Consider the following 17,974-nt stretch of genomic DNA (forward strand, 5'->3'; position numbering starts at 1 on the left):
GAGGAGTCAAACCCCGGGGTAGAGTGTCTGTGGGCGGACTGAGGGCTCATCCCGCTGCCAACGAGGAAACGACCTCTGGATCAAACTGGAGTTACGAAACAAACCACTTTTTTTTGCTTGTTAACGGACAGTTTTTACATTTTCTCCAAGTTTAGTTGTTGCTAGGTGACGGGGTCAAAATGTCCTCGATGGACCTGGAGAAGCTGAAGATGACGGGGGCTGGTCGGGCCATAGCAGTGCTGACCAGCGGTGGAGATGCACAAGGTGAATCAAAAACACCCTCAAAGTTGACTTTAAAATACAGTTAGTAGCCTTTAAATACAGATCTAGATATTGATATAAGTTTCTGCAATAAATATTAACATACACAGGTAATAACAACAGTTTGAACTGAAAACTGACAGACAGTCTCAGCAAAATGTCAGTTGGACAGCTGTGTAACCTTCAGATGTGTGGATCACACTTGACACTTTACTGGTAACGTTACATTTTCTGGTACAGGAAATAAAACTTCCACACCAGACTCTACAACTCAGAACAAACAAATCATACAACAAAACAATGCAACAAAAAAGGTTGTGTAGCCTATAGGCTGCATGCATTAAAAAAAATCAAAATATGTTTGAGAGTCTGGATTGTGATTACAGTCTCCATAGAGCGTTTTTTTTAATATTAATTATCTATTACTGGGCAATGGCACCTTTGCCCAGTAAGAGATAATTAAGTAATTTCCACCAGACTGTTTGATTTCGTCATGCAAGGCGATGGTGCAACAGCTTGTGTGAAATGCAGTGGTGGAAGAAGTATTCAGATCCTTTACTGTAGTAAAAGTACCAATACAGCAATGTATAAATACTCCATTACAAGTCCTGCATGAGAAATCCTATTTAAGTAAAAATACATTAATATTAGCAGCAAAATGTAGTTAAAGTATTGCAGTAATAGTAGTGGTTTGGTCCTTCTGACTGATATATTATTATATATGACATCATTAGATTATTAATACTGAAGTATTAGTGTTAGAGCAGCATGTTACTGTTGTAGCTGCTGGGGGTGAAGCTAGTTCGAACTACTTTATATACAGTTAGCTAGTTTAGTCCAGTGGTTCCCAACCTAGGGGTCGGGCCCCTCCAACAACTTAACTCTCACTTAAATTAGAGAGGCTTATCGAAATAAGCCAGGCTATCCCGTTAGCCAGCTTGATGGAACACCCCCCTGGTTTCATCTTTAACAGTGTGGTGTGTTTGAAAAGCTTGTTATATTATCCATTGTGTCAAATCATCTGAAAAGTAACTAAAGCTGCCAAATAAATGAGTAGAAAGTACAATATTTCCCTCTGAAATGTAGTGGAGTGAAGTATAAAGTAGCATCAAATGGAAATACTCAAGTAAAATACAAGTACCTTAAAACTGTACTGAAGTACAGTACTTGAGTAAATGTATTTAGTTACTTTCCACCGCTGGTGAAATGATATGAGAATCAGACCTGTAAAGTTTAACAATTAGTTGATTAGTCGATCAACAGAAAATTAATGTGCTACTATTTTGATAATCAATTAATCATTCATTTCTCAAGCAAAAATGCTAAAACATTTACTGGTTGCAGCTCCTCGAATGTGAGGATTTGAAGCTTTTCTGTGTCGTACATGATAGAAAACTAAATCTCTTTGGTTTTTGGACTCAAAACAAGACATGCGAGGATGTCACCGTGAGCTCTAAGAAATAATAACATGACATTTTATAGACAAAATGATTAATTGAGAAAATAATTGTCATATTAATCAATTATGAAAATAATCATTTGTGGCAGTGTTAGGATAATCCGTTTTTGTTTGCTATCATTGCAAACTGAATATCTTTGGGATTTGGACTGTTGGTCAGACAAAACATTTGAAGACATCACCTTGACCCCTGGGAAATTGTGATGGACTCTTTTTTTTCCATTTCCTGATATTTTATTGACTGACTGAATCAATAATGAAAATAATCATTAGTTGCAGCCATATAGACCAGAATCTAATCTATATGTGTTCACTTGTCCTTGGTTCAGGGATGAATGCTGCTGTGCGAGCTGTGACCCGAATGGGCATCTATGTGGGGGCCAAGGTCTACCTTATTTATGAGGTAAACAAGCTGCTTCATCTAGTTTATATTGAACATATATCTTGTATGGTTAGGTGTTCAACCTTGTTTGAGTGAGGTCAGCCCATGTAGGAGTTGGAATAGCATTTGGACGTGTGGATGCATGCTGATTTTTAACATTTTCACAATCTGGAAATTACTTTTTAGGGCTACCAGGGCCTGGTGGATGGAGGAGATAACATCAAACTGGCACACTGGCACAGTGTGACCAACATTATCCAACTGGTAGGTTATAAAATGATGTCATCTGTCACTGTTGATAGCAGTGGTAAAGATAACTATAATCAGCCTTTTTGTTACAGCAGATATGTTGACTGGTCATTGCAGGAAAAGCGCAGGTGTTACCAATCACATTAACAATGGCTCTGCTCTATTCAAGTGTTCCAGTAAGTCATGACAGTGAGTCAGCACACACAATACCAGGACCCTGAAACTGAAGAACTCAGCCATCATTAATGTTATTAATTACACCTGTCATGTGTTATGTCAAAATGTCTTCTGTGAGGCTCATAGTGTCCCTGAAAGATGTTAGCTGATGTTAACTGTATTATGATTTAGAGTTTTTGTTGTTTCTATCTGGTTCTTAAACCTTTATCTCTCTTTTTTTTCCTATGGTTTTAATAGGATTTTTATTATTTCATCCATCTCCTCTCATCTCTTCTCTCCCTGCCTGTCTAAAAAAGGTTATAACCTGGTAAGGGGCCTTGCTGCATGTGTTTTGGTCATCATTAAGCCTTAGGTGTTAAACAAGCAGCAAGTTGCACTAATAATGAGAAAAGTATAACAATCACACTGCCCATTTGGCATTCGTTGTCTTGAATTAATGCAGCAAATGTGTGGAAGGGCATGTGCTATTCTTTCTGAAGCAAACTGGTTGTTTTTTATTGTTTTGTTTAACCTACATCATAGTATTGTGTATCCTGAGATGTCCAGGTTCTTATACAAAGCTGTGTCTCTTGCAGGGTTCATGTCTATGAATTTTAAGCAGTCCAATCAAAGTGATTTTCCCCTTTCAGACTGTTTCATTTGAATAATCTGTAGAGAAAAGTCTCAGAAGTAAACCTAATTTTCTGTAGCAGACTGTTTTTTGAATTATATGCTCATAGGGCTGGTTGATATGGCCAAAAAACTATGATATATTCCTTTTTCAAGCTTGGGGTCTGTTTCAATTAATTTTTGTTTGCCTGCAAAGTGCAAGATTGTAACATCATATTTTTAGATAGTTGTGCAGAATAATAAAAGCACCTGCACCATCATTATGCATAAAATACAGGTTAACCCACACAGGTTTCAACTAAGCAGAGCACATTTAATAATGCGTTTCAGCACAGACAGAGCAGAGAAGTCAGCTCACTAATGAATCTCCTGCTTTTTTTTGTCTGTTTTTCATGACAAAACATCAGCCTGATATCTGCAGACTGCTGCTAGTGTTAGCTACACGGCACACAGGGACAAACTGAACAAAGTAGAATCTGGAAACTGTTCAGTCGACTCCCAGCGCTTCAACTCTGATAACCAGAGATAATGCCTTGTCAACAAACACAACTCAAAAGCACAGATCCGGTTGCAGAGTCATTTTTAGTCTGTCCTTCTCGGAGAGATGACCATTAAATTCCTTGTGAGATAGCCAGAGACAGCTATGCACCCAAACACACGACAGTAACTATGTAACAGGTGTGCATGTAGTGTAACTATTCACATCACTGTTTACAGGACTGTTGTGTCTCAAAACCAGCCATCTTTGTTACTAAACTGACTAAAAATAAACTTTTTGTGTATATTTTAATAACTTGATTTTCCTGATTTAGACATTTCACACATCATGCAATAACAAAAAATGGAATTAATCACATTAATTTGATATAGCATCCAGCCCTATTTTTTTGTGACCACTTGTGAGAGCCACTGCCCATAAGTTGGGAACCACTGCTGTATATCTATCTAGCTGAGAATGATTGCAGTTCACAAAATGCATCAAAAATTTGTCTCAAGGGAGAACTTGTTCTGTTTCCCAATATCTGAAACTTCCATCTCAGATAACTAATGTATCTAATATTAACATCAGGATCTGTGATTTAGTGTGAGATTACAGTGTCCCATTTGTCTTGAATTGGATTCTGACTTGTTATATGACTTATCCGCGGCAGGGTGGGACTGTGATCGGTAGCGCTCGATGCAAGTCCTTCATGACCCGTGAAGGCAGGCTCTCCGCTGCCTTCAACCTGGTGAAAAGAGGTATCACCAACCTGTGTGTGTGTGGTGGAGACGGCAGCCTCACCGGAGCCAACATCTTCCGCAGCGAGTGGAGCGGTCTGCTGGCCGAGCTCGTACAAAAAGGTAAGGTGCTCTCAAGAAAGTGTTGTCAATCCACCTTTCAGATGATTTCAGTCATTTTCTAAAAAACCCAATGTGGAATGAAACTCCATTTAGGTTTATTTTTGTATTTCAGCTCCTAAAAATCCATAAAAACACCTCTGCACAATTCAACAGAGGTTAAGCTTACATGGGTATATAAAAGCAATCAAAAAAAGTCTATGGTTTACTAAGTCCTCATTGAAATTTCTGTTTGCTTGTACAACATTTATTCAGCTTAGTTTGGTGTGTATTGCAGTATTTTCTACAACATTGTGCCACTTTCAGGAAGGATCACAGACACTCTGGCAAAGCAGCATAGCCACCTTAACATCGTGGGGCTTGTGGGCTCCATAGACAACGACTTCTGCGGCACTGACATGACCATTGGAGCAGACTCTGCGCTGCACCGCATCATGGAGATAATTGATGCTATCATGACCACTGCAATAAGGTCAGACACTGTATGATATTGAACAGTAAGGCAGCTGGTGTTTCATCACAGCGACAGATGGAAGTAATATTTATTTGTTCAGTAATTCTTACTGAATTATAGAATATGGGAGTATAAAGGGAATACTGGAGATAGAAAGGAAGGCAAACAGCCAAAAATTACAACTCATCTATTCAAGTCTGCTGGCGTGATTTTTATGATCTTGTCCAGACTTGCTCGTTGGCAGAGTCAACATGACGCTGCTCTACAGCATACAATCTGAAAATGCTGTTTATATGCTGACATACTTCCTGAAAAAGCTTATACACTTGTTTCAATATAACTGTTGTGTACCTCCTACAGCCACCAGCGTACCTTTGTTCTGGAGGTCATGGGGCGCCACTGTGGGTGAGTAACACTTTGGCCCGTTTTGCTCTCCCTTGTACTCTTCCATTGAATTAAACAAATTATTGTTATATTACTCCAGGTATCTGGCACTGGTGTCAGCACTTGCATCTGGCGCAGAATGGCTCTTTATTCCAGAGGCCCCTCCTCAGGAGGGCTGGGAGGACCGTATGTGCTCCCGTCTAGAGGGGGTAAGACTAATCCAGACTCTATGTTAGCTCCAGGCATATATATTTGATGTTAAATAACAGGAGCACACCTGTTTTGCAGCTCAGTAGGAGAAATATAGAAATGAATTTTTGTATTTAAGGAACAGAGGAGGCTGAATCGACTCTCTTCAGATGCTTTTAAAGTATTTTTGTGTGTACTGACTTATTGGCTAATATCTGTTTACTTCCAGAGCCGCACTAAGGGGTCCAGACTCAACATTATAATTGTTGCAGAAGGAGCTATTGACATAAATGGAAAGCCAATCTCTTCAAATTACGTAAAAGATGTAAGTTTAAGGATTTAAGGCCTTGGGACGAGGCCTGTCTGTCTACCAATAGGTAGTTTGTGTGGATGTTGAAATATAATATAATTCAAATGTTTGACAGCCATAAACTGGCAAAAATAGCTCAGTGTTTAAACGTCTGTAGTAAAGGAAGAATACACCTCTGCTCCAGCATCAGTAGAGAATGTATCGATCATGCCAATGAATTGATTATGTGTGCCATGTATTGTATGATACATTGCTTCACCGATTATTTGTCTTGCCCCTACGAGGCACATATGAAGGATAGATTATTGTTTGTTGGTAAAATGTCCAAGACAGATTTTGTCTTAATTATTTGTGCAAGTCTCTGCTGTGTATTTCCACTAAGTGACAAACCCATAATGTGTCTCTGAAGCTGGTGGTAAAGAGGTTGGGTTATGATACCAGAGTGACCGTGCTTGGCCACGTTCAGCGAGGAGGAACTCCCTCAGCGTTTGACAGAATACTGGTGAGTTGGACAACATAAATATTATTATGTTATACCTATTTCAGCAACAATCACTAACTGCATTATGTCATGAAAATAATATGTGGTGGTTCTAGATATTAATTGCATCAACTGCAAAACTGTATCACCAAAAAGATCACCGACATGGCCTATGATAGTTAAAATCTCTTTTTTAAATTTTTTATTTTTATTTTACTGTTTGTGTAAAGCGTCTTTGAATATCTTGAAAACTATTTATAAATACAATTTACTATATTATTCGAAGAAGAATGTGTATATAGAGTTGGAGGTGATATTTCCAAAGTCCAAGTTGCATTAATGTATCCTCTGTTTGTGTTTGTGTCTCTCTCTTTGTATCTGTGCTTGTGTCTTCAGAGCAGTAAGTTAGGTGTGGAGGCAGTGGTTGCCCTGATGGAGGCGTCTCCGGACACCCCGGCCTGTGTCATCGGCCTGTCAGGTAACCAGCCTGTCCGTCTGCCCCTCATGGAGTGTGTGGAGATGGTGAGTAGCTCTCCTCTCTTCTATGATTGATATTCATGAACATACCCATAAACAGCAGAGTGGTTTGCTAACCTCGTCTGGGCACCACCTCCTAGACGTAACCTTGAATGTCCGGAGAAAAAAGTTAAAGTTTGAATTTAATTCTCAATTTGGTCAATTAATCAGTCTCATAACCATAAGTTCTTCTCCTGACAGTGACGTTTATTCACTGTTGCTCAAAGAATACAACCGACCACTTTTAGGATAAATGAAGACATTTATTAATAGCTAAATGTCTTGAGGATATACGATAAAGCATAAGATAATAAATAAGAAGAATAATAAGGCCTATAAATGATAATAAAAAATGATAATCTAATTATTTATTGAATTGAATTATTTATTAATTTTTTATTGAAACTTGTTTCAATGAAAAAATTAAAATATGCCCATACTTGGTTGAAAAACAAATAAAAAAGACATCTTAAGAATTTCTCTCGAGTTCTGGAGACCAGCTCAAAGAGAAATCACTTTGAGGCTGTTTTATAAGTTTGGACTAGTTTGAATATACAATTTCTTTGTTTCATGGACTTTTATGGTGTGGTTTGACTTCGACTTGAGATGGCAAAAGACTTTCTTACACTGGAAATTAAGTTATGAGTTTTAATTGCAAAATTCACACTTTAGAGTCACGAGAGTTATGTACATTCATTTCCTAATAAGTCAGTTCTTCTATCAACACATCAAACATTAACCTTCATATTAGCACTTCATGATGTCTAGACATCCAACCTTAATTGAATCAACTTTCTCAAACGATCTACACTGAAATAAATAATAACATTACATAACTTACATAACGATAAGACATTTAATTTACGTGAAATCGAGGTTTGACTCAGATTTGCAGGGAGACTCCAGAGGCCTGTACTACGAAGCAGGATTTGCGGTTAGCGAGATAACTTCAGGTTTAACTCTGAGTTTTCAGTCCTATGACAGTGGTTCACGTCTTACTTGGGAACATCACCATGGTAACTTATGCTGAACAGCTTAACTGCTCCGGAGCAGGTTAACATCAGAGGATCGGGTCACAACGAGTGAACCAGTGTTTCTACATCTTCTTATTCTGTTGTATGGTTACAGGTTGTCATTTACGTTTCACTTCATTGAATATGAGTTTTTGCTGTCTCTTAAACAGAAGTTTTCCACAGGTACTTGGTATCACCGTTTCATCTCATACCATGAAGTACTTCATTCATGGTTCTGATTATGTCACTCTTAATGAACGACCCCGCCTCTTTTACATGAACGTGCTCGTAGCTGGATAGGAAAACCCGGGGTTGACTGAGTTAGATGATAATCAGCTTCGTAGTACTGGTTATGTAGACAGCCAATGTTAGGCTCAGTGAAGCCAGACAATGAAAAGATATCCTGAGTATGTTGAACTTACTTAGTAGTACAGGCGTCAGGAATGTGAGTTAGAGGTTATGGTTCTGGTCTGGTAAGAGGCCCAAAAGAGTGAAGTTTTCTGTCCATGTTTACTGTTTACTCCTCGCTCAAATGACCCCAGAGATCCTTTATTCTTTTAGTTCAGGCCACAATTCAGATATTGTTTAGAAATGGTTTCTTAGGAGGTCTGTTTAATCTCCATTTTGTCACAGTGTTTAAATTTTGGGGTAATGTCCTGATAACAGACACCCACTTGGCAAAGAGGTCAGGGATGAGGGATTTTCCATGTCTCTCAGTTTGAAATTAAAGAAAGGCTGTTTTATCCATGAATCATCCAAGATGTCCTCCACCATAATTTGCAGACTAAGTTGGTGCAGCGGGCCATGAATGAGAAGAGGTTTGATGAGGCTGTCAAACTGCGTGGAGGGTGAGAGCGAAGATGTATTCATGTATATTAAATAGTTATATTATATAATTTGTATCCAATTATGCAAAACTGTTGATATACAGTCTGTCAACTCATTTTTGTAAGTGAAAAAACGAAACCAGAGATAAAAATAATTATTTTCTTGCAGGAGTTTTGAGAACAACTGGAACATCTACAAGCTTCTTGCCCTCGAGAAGCCCGCTCAGACTGCGGTGAGTCTCCCAGTAACACAAACACACACGTGCACACACATGTTGTGTTAGCAAATATCACATATGCCAGAATACAAAGGTTAAACTCAAAAGTGCTCAGTTATGTCTGACTCTTCTTCCCTCAGAGCAACTTCTCTTTGGCTATTCTGAATGTGGGAGCTCCAGCTGCAGGTATGAATGCAGCAGTGAGGTCTGCTGTGAGATTAGCACGCGCTCACGGACACAAGGTCTACGCTGTCAGTGATGGCTTTCAAGGGCTCGCTGATGGAGTGGTGAGGCCTTCTTCTAGATTTCAGCAACAAGTAACCGGAATGAAACTATGAAAAAACTGACACTTGTCTGTTTGCAGGTGTCTGAGATGGAATGGCACACTGTGGCAGGATGGACGGGCCAAGGGGGCTCGCTGCTGGGGACAAAACGGTGAGCAGCAGGACCCTTTCATTATATTGACATAAACGGATTTAACTAATCTTTAAGTCCCCCTCCACTCAAAAATGTGTTTCTTTTTCATGTTCCTTCAGTTGCATGTTTGAGCTTCACTGTGCAGAATGATGTATGTGATGACATTAGAAGTTTTCTCATTCATCTGCTGAAGGGGGAAAGTTTCTCTGTGCTCATCTCAAATTTCAGTTAAAGGAGGGCTTGTAAAAACATGATTTGTAACAACTAGTTTGGAGCCAACTTTAGAAATGAACAAGATGCATATTCATAGATTTGGGATTTTTCAATGAGGGTAAAGGAGTAGATGTCATTTTAAGGATTTTATGTATTATTTAAAGCTTTTCTATTCTAACTAGTGCAAGTTGGTTTCCAAAAACTTTGGTTCCTACACTTGCAGCTCGTCTTTTGTTAGACCCAAAAGATATCTTTGTGATATTGTTTAAAAACAGGGATAACACATCCACACAGCTGGCCAATCACAGCATGGAGTGAAGAATCTCTGATCTTTGGTTTTGGAAACTTACAGAAATGGTATACAGCTCCCCTTAATCCGAAAGGTGTGGGGGGAGGGGGTTTCTGAAGATATTCGACCATCTGACAAGCCCTTCTGACAGAGTATACTTTCCCCTTAAAAGCCCACATCCATTGTAAACATAAGCTTTTTGTTAACAATAATCTGCAACTCTAAGCTGAGACACCAATATTATATTGTTTAAGAATTTTTCTCAGACTTGACTCAGCTTTTTTTCCAGAGCCACAGGAGACATTACACAGCTGTTTTCACAGGCTGTCTAGGTCTCTGTGTGACCAGTACATTGACATATAAAATTGGTGGAGTGCTCCTTTTTAGTGATTTTTAAATATCTGTCTTTTTTCAGAACCCTTCCAAGCAAATGCATGGAGAAGATCGTAGGCACCATCAACAAGTTGAACATCTCAGCTCTGCTTGTAATTGGGGGGTTTGAGGTAGAGTGGAGCCTTTAATTCCTTAATTCATAGTGTCAATGTTACATCAGAGTGGTCTTCATTTTACCTCTGCGTGACTTTCAAAGGCGTACGAAGGTGTGCTGCAGCTGTTTGAAGCCCGGAGTCGCTATGATGAGCTCTGCATCCCCATGTGTGTCATCCCTGCTACCATCAGCAACAACGTTCCTGGAACTGACTTCAGCCTAGGAGCAGACACCGCTGTCAATGCTGCCATGGAGGTAACGCTGAGCAGATGTCACATTTACAGTGCGACTTTGATGTTTCAGGATTAAGATAAATAGAGACCAAACCACGTCAGGAAACATCACATCTTATTACAGGCTGCTGTGTCACCGAGATAGACTTTGAACTCTGCATGCTTGCTCAAAACAGAGGTGACAGTGAGCATTATCTGTGTGCTCTGAGGAGAAGGCGATGGAGGCAGCCAGCACCTTTTCACACGGCAATTTCAATTTCCTCCTCAGGGTTGTGACAAGATTAAGCAGTCTGCCACTGGGACCAAGAGACGTGTGTTTGTGGTGGAAACTATGGGTGGGTTCTGTGGCTATCTGGCATCCAGCACTGGTATAGCTGTGGGTGCTGATGCAGCCTACATCTTTGAAGACCCCGTCAACATCCATGACCTGAGGGTAAGTCCAACAAATAAAAAATACACTCTGCTGTTTCGCATCTTTTTTCTCTCATGTTCTGCAGGTTGATCTTTAATTATCTTGCCTTTTCACAGACCAATGTGGAACATTTAAAAGAAAAAATGAAGAAGGACATCCAGCGTGGTCTAGTGCTGAGGTACATTCATTCACACAGAGAATTTCACACACCAGTTGTAGCAGCTATCTATTTTCCATCTCTGGGTGTGCAAATGTGAATCTAAATATTTGAGTTCAGCAAAACAAATTCAAATTGACATCCACTTCTATATACAGTAGGCTAACACTCAAAAGTTTGGACACACCCACTCATTGAAGGGTTTTTCTTTATATTTACTATTTTCTACATTGTAGAACAATCCTTAAGACATCAAAACTATGAAATAACACATATAGAATCATGTGGTAATCAAAAAAGTGTTAAACAAACCAAAATATCTTTCATATTTTAGATTCCTTAAAGTAGCCACTGTTTGTCTTGATGACAACTTTGCATACTATTGGCAAGATCATAACCAGCTTCATGAGGTAGCAGTAGAAAACCATTCCAGGTTATTACTGCATGAAGAATAGTGTGCAAAGCTTTCATCAAGGTAATAGGTGGCTACTTTGAATCTAAAATATGAAAGATATTTTGGTTTGTTTAACACTTTTTTGTACTAAATAATTCCATATGTGTTATTTTATAGTTTTGATGTCTTCAGTATTGCTCCACAATGTAGAAAATATTAAAAATAGAGAAAAACCCCTGGAAAAGCTTTTGACTGGTACTGTATATGGAACATATGACACTGTATATATGAAATACTGTCAAATTTGTTTTATTCTTTATTGATCACATTCTTTGTCATAACAGGAATGAAAAATGCCACGAACACTACACTACAGATTTCATCCATAAGCTGTATTCATCAGAGGGGAAGGGCATTTTTGACTGTAGAGTCAATGTGTTGGGACACCTCCAGCAGGTATGAACCAACCATCCACTGTGTCAAATAACCGTTTAGCAACCTTCAATAGTGAGTGACTAAACAAAGAGAGGTGACAGAGTCTTGCAACATGCTGGAATTTATATTCAGTGTGTTTTCTTGTTCTAGGGAGGGGCACCTTCTCCCTTTGATAGGAATTTCGGCACCAAGTTGGGTGTGAAGGCTATGCAGTGGATTTCTGAGAGATTGACTGAAAACTTCCGCCAAGGTAGAGTTATAAAGTCATAGTTGACACTGAGAAATTGGTCAGAAACTTGATGTCAAGCAACCATGTAACGATTACGCTGTTTTCCCCCCATCAGGCCGGGTGTTTGCCAACTCACCAGACACGGCATGTGTGCTTGGCCTTAACAGGAAGGTCATCTCATTCATCCCTGTCACTGAACTGAAGGCTGTGACTGATTTTCAGTAAGCTGTGCAAAAATACCAACTTTCTATTTTTTGTCAAATAGCATTATTATTCAGTCTAAACAATGTGTGACAATATGTATTGTGTTTTTGTAGGCACCGGATGCCCAAAGTCCAATGGTGGTTTGACCTGCGGCAGATTCTGAAAATGTTGGCCAAGTACCAAACCAGCTTCTGCGAATATGTCCCAGGAGAGATTGAACATGTGACTCGTCAGTCCCTCAGCATTGACTCAGGGTTCTAGACTCTTCTCTAAACTGCATATTCGGCACTTTTAAACCCTTATTTGTCCATCCTTTATGTTTCCACACACATTTTCGAAATGTTTTTTAATCATTTACAGGATTGAAGACTTTTAAAGCCAGCAGTGATCTCAGCCTGTTGTCACAGTCTCAGTAGCTGTATTTACAAAATGTAAAGATGTACTGCAAGTATTCATGTATGGAATGAGACATTCAATACACAGATTTTTACTATTTCTTGTGCCAAAGTGCAAGTAAACCTCAGTATAGAGTCAAATCACTGCCATGGAAAGACAATCAGGTGTACAAAGAAGCAACAATTTAATTGATTTACTACAGAAAAATATTATGTAAAGCAGATTGTATGTGATATGTAATGTGTGTGTAATAATATGTAATGGTTTGGTACAGAATCACATACATAGAAGGCCTATAAAGAGATTTTTGCCTTTAACTGAACATGAGCCTAAAGTAAAAGAAAGGTGTATATCAGTGTTGTAACAAGCTTCTTATTAGCTACAAGTGAGAACTACTAAATTTTGGAGCCCCTGAATTTTAATGCACTTTTATGTTTAATAAAAGTTGGGGTGCTCCAGTGGTTGACTGAGATACTCTCCTGACACTTACTGTGAGGATTTTCTATTTTTTTTTAAACACAGTGCTTCTGTCAATAATCAATGCAAAATGAATAGTAATTCACTATATATAGATATATGCATTTACTTACACTATGTGACAAACTTCACATCTAATGTACTTACAATAGGGAAATCTTTAAGGGAATATATACATTGTTTATTATTTTTAGACCAATGCTAGAGCTTCAATAAAACGTATTCAACAATGATATTGTTAGAAATGTGTTCTTACTAGTGTGAATAAATAGTGAAATGTGATATTAAGATACATAGACAAATGAATAGCCACCAATTCACAGAACTAAAAAAATGCATTTGGAAAAGTCACATCTGGCAAATTTCACTTAGATTTTTAGAACTGCTGAAGTAGATGTTTTATAATGAAGTTAAACCATGAAATCTAAACCTCAGTTCAACATGAGAACAACTAAAGGGACTAAATCATGAACTTTCAGATGTTTCCCTTAAAACTCTCAAAAGTTGAATGAAAATGGAAACTCATCGCTGGTGTTTTCTCTGTTGGTGGTCTGAGGGCTCTTGGAGCTAAAGGTAAACTGGAAGTCTTCACTCTGCTCTGGTTGGTCAAACAGGAAGTCAGGGCCTGCAAAGTTACATACATACCTTTAGTCCAAAGCAGGTAAGGCACATCACAGAAATGTAGATTTGATTTGATGTTTACCGCTTGATTTTGACTCCATCATTTTCTGAAAAGAGATAACAGAGTTTGGTGTTTTTGTTTTAGTTCATACTGAATGAAAAAGTTGTGTTAGAGGAAAAATGCAGTACCTTCTCGCTGAAAAAAGAGCTGGTGAACGGGAAGGATGAGTCCTGCAAAGAAACTTCCAGGTAAGTCCAAAACTAAAGAGTCAGTGATTTCTGTCACATAGCTTTTATTTTGCTCACTCCTCACCTCCTCCTGTGAAGAGCCCATATCAAACCCAAATCCAGAGAAGCCCGGCGTGCTAGGACCAGAGTTCAGAGCGAACAGGAAAGCTGGAGATTTGGTATCGGAGGTCCCTTGATGAGGGGAACAACCAGGGCTAATGCTGAAGCCAACACATTGAAACATGCGTTAGTTCTTAGCAGCAGGCTTAACAGTTATTCACAGTGACAGACAAATTGGATGAAACCTTACTTAAATGGGAATGTTGAGGTTAAAGGCACAGTTTTCACTGTTGCAGGGGAAGACTGAATTTCTTGAGATGATGACTGACAAAAAGCACTGAGTCTCTCATTGTCCTCTTTGCTTGGTGCCTGCTCTTCCTCTGCAGCTACTCTTTCCTCCATCTCTTCCTCTACTGCTTCCTCTACCTCTGATATAGCGGACCGCTTTTCCTATGCAGGAAACACCTTGAGTATAACTCATATGCAACAGGAGAAATAGGAAACCTCTAGAAATGGCATTTACAGTGTAGACCATAATGACACTGTACCACTATTTGTTACAATCAGGGACAACAGCTGTTACATAAATAAACATCTCTTAACAGACAAACTGTCATTAGTTACTCAGAAGCTTTTTCATTGACTGTCTTATCTTAATAGAAAGTAGTTCTCAATGAATCCTCAGCAACCTAAGATTGTTTCTGGAAAGAGACATTGATATAATTCAATGATGCTGTGAGAGCCACTAATGAAAGATCACTGTCTCAGTGGTGGAGATCTTAAACTTTACCTGATCAAACTGAAACTAAAGTTTTTGTAAGACTCTAGACTAGATACCAGCATGAGTAATAAGAGGAAAAAGGTTTTTGGTAAATTTGGCAAACTGACACTTTTTAGGTTCAGCCTGAATGTAGTTGACAAGACCTGCTTTCCTGGTCCAGTTTCCTGCTCCTGCTCCTCAGCTTGCATCTCATCTGGCCGACTTTGCTCTAAAGAAATATTTTGCCCATGGGTTTTGATGGAACATAAACATCCAAACACAAAAAACTGCATCTAGTGAGAAAAGTGTTTAAAATTAACTGAAATACATATCAGACTTCCCTCTACTTACCATCTGGCTGTTGATATGACCACATGTATTGCTCATTGCTTGCTTTTTCTGGGGAATTACTACAGGTGAGTGCATCCTGAGCCTTGTTTTCATCATGAACTTCTTCAGCATTTGCCTCTACAGCTGTAGTATCACCATTCTGCCAAATCTGTTCAAGTTTAAGAGAGCGGCTGTTCATAACAGGACCATCTTCAACATGGTTTTTATTCTGTATTTCATGATTGGTAGAATTTCATCATCTTTTAAATGCCATTAACTTTGACTGATTGTATCTCAGTACCTTAGTCTGGTTGAGATGCAGAGAGGAGATGTCAATGGAAGAGTCATTGTCATCCTCTGTCTGAGGATCTAAATCTTCCTCTGGTTCTGTTACAGGCTGCTGGCCAGAAACACTAGAAGTAAAAATGAACTCAATCAGAGTAAAATGGAGCTTTTCTGGAGGCGATGTGTCATTATTCTTTTTTATCTACACGATTAACTAACGATACCTGTCTGGGAGTGTCTCAGTGGAAGAAGAATTGATTGCTGGACCTGGTCAGACAGAGATTCAATTAACTGTGAAAGAGCTGTAAAACATTTCAGCTCCACCAGAGCAAGTTATGATGATGTAAAGGGTTTATTACCAGTGAGATTTTCCAGCTCCATCTGTTTCATTGTTATTTGATCATCACAAGCCTTGATCCTAAACTCGATCTCCTCTTTCTCGGCATGCAGCATGAGGAGTTTCTGAGCAAGAGGATTTTGGCAATAATGATCTTTATGGGACTGGAATATAGTCCTGTATCTTGAAATCCTCTCTTCGTAGATTTCCCTTGTTGGGTTGCAGATGAAGAATAATACAGCTGTGTTTATTAATGTACACAATAAAATATCAATCATAATTTAACACCAAAGCTAAGTGAACCCACATGTCTTGGTTGTAGCTGGCTTTTGCGCTCTCCAGTTCTGCTTTCAGTGTATGTTCATACTGAAGAAGCAGGCTGTTAGTCGCCTTCATGCTAAAGTTACATGAATGACAAGCAGTAATCTGTGAATATCCACACTAACTGCACTCTTAATGTTTTTACCCAGTCATCTTTTTTTTTACACTGTCATACCTTTTTGCATTTGCTTTATTGTGGTTGCCAGTGCTCTGCTTCACCCTGATTTCTTCCTCAAGTTTCTTGATACTTGTTTGGACTGTTTCAATGTAAGACCTTCTCTTTGCAATGTCAGCTCTGCAAACTGTTGACAAACATATAGACACTTGAGGTGCACCATTTAACACAACTACATTTTATGTTAACATATTAGAAAACAGTAATCACTGCTAAAGGATAAATTGATTTGTTCAAGTCTGTCTCAAAACAAGTCAGGTGCCCAAATTAACTGAAAAGGTTTTCCTTGGTGTAATCATTCCTCCTGTTCATACTGGCTATTAAAAGATCCCATTCAAATGCACTTTCAATGTAAGTGATGGGGGCCAAAATGTCATTTTGTGCAAAGAATGTATTTAAAAGTTTATCTGAAGCTTATATGAGGCTTCAGCAGTCTGGGTTAGTCATATCAAGTGGATATCTGCCACATTTACAATCTTTTTGGCATCAAATTCCCTCTTTGTGTTTCCTTGGACAGTGTTTCCCTGTTGAGCTGCGGTGGACATATAGTAACAAAAAAAGGGACTTTGGCTCTAAAAAGACTATAATGTTGAAATATGTCTACTTGATTTGACTAATTTGGACAGATGACGTTTCATATTACCTTCATATAAACTTTTTTTTAAAAATTCGCAAGGAGAATTGTGGATTTTGGCATCTGACTATTGTTTTAAGACAGACTTGAAAAAATATGAACCTGTCCTTTAAAGCCACTGCCATACAATGACTAATTTTGTACAACTAGCTAAATTAAGAAGAATAACTTTTTAGACATAATCACCTGTAATTTGTTGGTTGATTTCATTCTTCTTTTGGGAAAGCTCACGAGTTTGAAGAACTGTAAAATACAAAAAGAAAAACAAACAAACAAAAACAACAACAACAAAACAAAACAAAGTAAAACAGTTATATAAAAAAAGCAGCTATGCAGCTAATGGTTAGCATTATCTTGCAAGCCAAGAAAACATCAAATGACAAGAAAACTACAACTATTTACTTAAAATAAATTATAAAACTGAGCTTACCAAGCTGAAAAAGGAAGCTGTCGATTTTACTGAGTGAAAATTGGTCGTTCATTTTTACACCAGCCTAATGTTAATCACATTAAAGCGAGCTAAAGTCTTCTTAGTCCTCTCACTATCAAGTTGCCGTTGTCTCGGTGTCAACGGTTCAGACGTTACGAGTGAAGGACGATCATAACTTTAATCAGCTCGGTGATAGGTGGATATTCATGTTATAACTTATTTTAATTCAGAGACCCACGATATAACTTTGCTTTAGCTTTTAAATGTCAGGTTGCACTTGCAACAGTTTGAAAATACTTATTTGAGACATATTTAAGTAATATTCACTAAGCTTGCAGTTAAGAACTGTTAACAGTAGCTGACGGTAACATTAGATTTACGAAACTCTCACGAGCCGCTTCTAAATATTCTCGTCTCGCTGTTTTATGATGTGACAATACTGTGGTTAAGGTCTGGTTAGATTAAGGCACAAAAAACAATTGGTTTTGGTTCGGGAAAGATTATTGTTTGGATTTAAATGATCACTTGAAACGTGGTGAGTGCATAGGGTGAGGGTCGAAGTTGGTTAAAGTTTATTTCTTTG

General features: G+C 38.5%; 2 protein-coding genes across 5 annotated transcripts; one reads left to right on the top strand and one right to left on the bottom strand.

The window, feature by feature from the left end:
* Positions 1-13,443, top strand: pfkla (phosphofructokinase, liver a). Of its 2 annotated transcripts, XM_067603384.1 has the most exons (22): positions 1-264; positions 2,050-2,123; positions 2,289-2,366; positions 4,289-4,478; positions 4,782-4,947; positions 5,290-5,334; positions 5,414-5,522; positions 5,732-5,827; positions 6,222-6,314; positions 6,690-6,815; positions 8,606-8,670; positions 8,819-8,882; positions 9,008-9,154; positions 9,232-9,302; positions 10,202-10,289; positions 10,376-10,528; positions 10,775-10,939; positions 11,035-11,096; positions 11,814-11,925; positions 12,055-12,154; positions 12,249-12,354; positions 12,451-13,443. In XM_067603384.1, exons 1-22 carry the CDS (start codon positions 180-182, stop codon positions 12,596-12,598), a joined length of 2,343 nt encoding a protein of 780 aa, XP_067459485.1. In that variant the 5' UTR covers positions 1-179; the 3' UTR covers positions 12,599-13,443. The 2 variants fall into 2 exon arrangements, with proteins under 2 accessions (XP_067459485.1, XP_067459486.1); XM_067603385.1 differs by lacking the exons at positions 1-264; positions 2,050-2,123 and adding an exon at positions 2,766-2,835.
* On the bottom strand, positions 13,370-17,745 carry LOC137192582 (protein SIX6OS1). 3 transcript variants are annotated; one of them, XM_067603391.1, is made up of 14 exons: positions 17,392-17,745; positions 17,148-17,204; positions 16,328-16,454; positions 16,139-16,228; positions 15,854-16,041; positions 15,719-15,761; positions 15,511-15,622; positions 15,231-15,378; positions 15,044-15,108; positions 14,370-14,569; positions 14,145-14,280; positions 14,021-14,062; positions 13,914-13,938; positions 13,370-13,835 (listed from the first exon to the last, which is right to left on the bottom strand). In XM_067603391.1, exons 1-14 carry the CDS (start codon positions 17,441-17,443, stop codon positions 13,708-13,710), a joined length of 1,413 nt encoding a protein of 470 aa, XP_067459492.1. In that variant the 5' UTR covers positions 17,444-17,745; the 3' UTR covers positions 13,370-13,707. The 3 variants fall into 3 exon arrangements, with proteins under 3 accessions (XP_067459492.1, XP_067459491.1, XP_067459493.1); XM_067603390.1 differs by having other exon boundaries at positions 15,008-15,108; XM_067603392.1 differs by lacking the exon at positions 16,139-16,228 and having other exon boundaries at positions 15,008-15,108.
* Positions 17,746-17,974: the final 229 nt, after the last annotated feature.

Source organism: Thunnus thynnus, chromosome 11 (genome assembly GCF_963924715.1).
Source record: "Thunnus thynnus chromosome 11, fThuThy2.1, whole genome shotgun sequence".
Lineage (NCBI taxonomy): Eukaryota > Metazoa > Chordata > Actinopteri > Scombriformes > Scombridae > Thunnus > Thunnus thynnus.

Excerpts from the sequence above, each read along its gene's own strand:
- LOC137192582 (XM_067603390.1), bottom strand. The coding sequence starts at position 17,443 with ATGAACGACCAATTTTCACTCAGTAAAATCGACAGCTTCCTTTTTCAG. Across the intron at positions 16,455-17,147 it reads AATCAACCAACAAATTACAG|TTTGCAGAGCTGACATTGCA; the intron begins GTGATTATGTCT and ends GTTTGTCAACAG. Across the intron at positions 15,109-15,230 it reads GTCATATCAACAGCCAGATG|AGCAAAGTCGGCCAGATGAG; the intron begins GTAAGTAGAGGG and ends ATATTTCTTTAG.
- pfkla (XM_067603384.1), top strand. The coding sequence starts at position 180 with ATGTCCTCGATGGACCTGGAGAAGCTGAAGATGACGGGGGCTGGTCGG. Across the intron at positions 9,303-10,201 it reads TCGCTGCTGGGGACAAAACG|AACCCTTCCAAGCAAATGCA; the intron begins GTGAGCAGCAGG and ends GTCTTTTTTCAG. Across the intron at positions 12,355-12,450 it reads AAGGCTGTGACTGATTTTCA|GCACCGGATGCCCAAAGTCC; the intron begins GTAAGCTGTGCA and ends GTGTTTTTGTAG.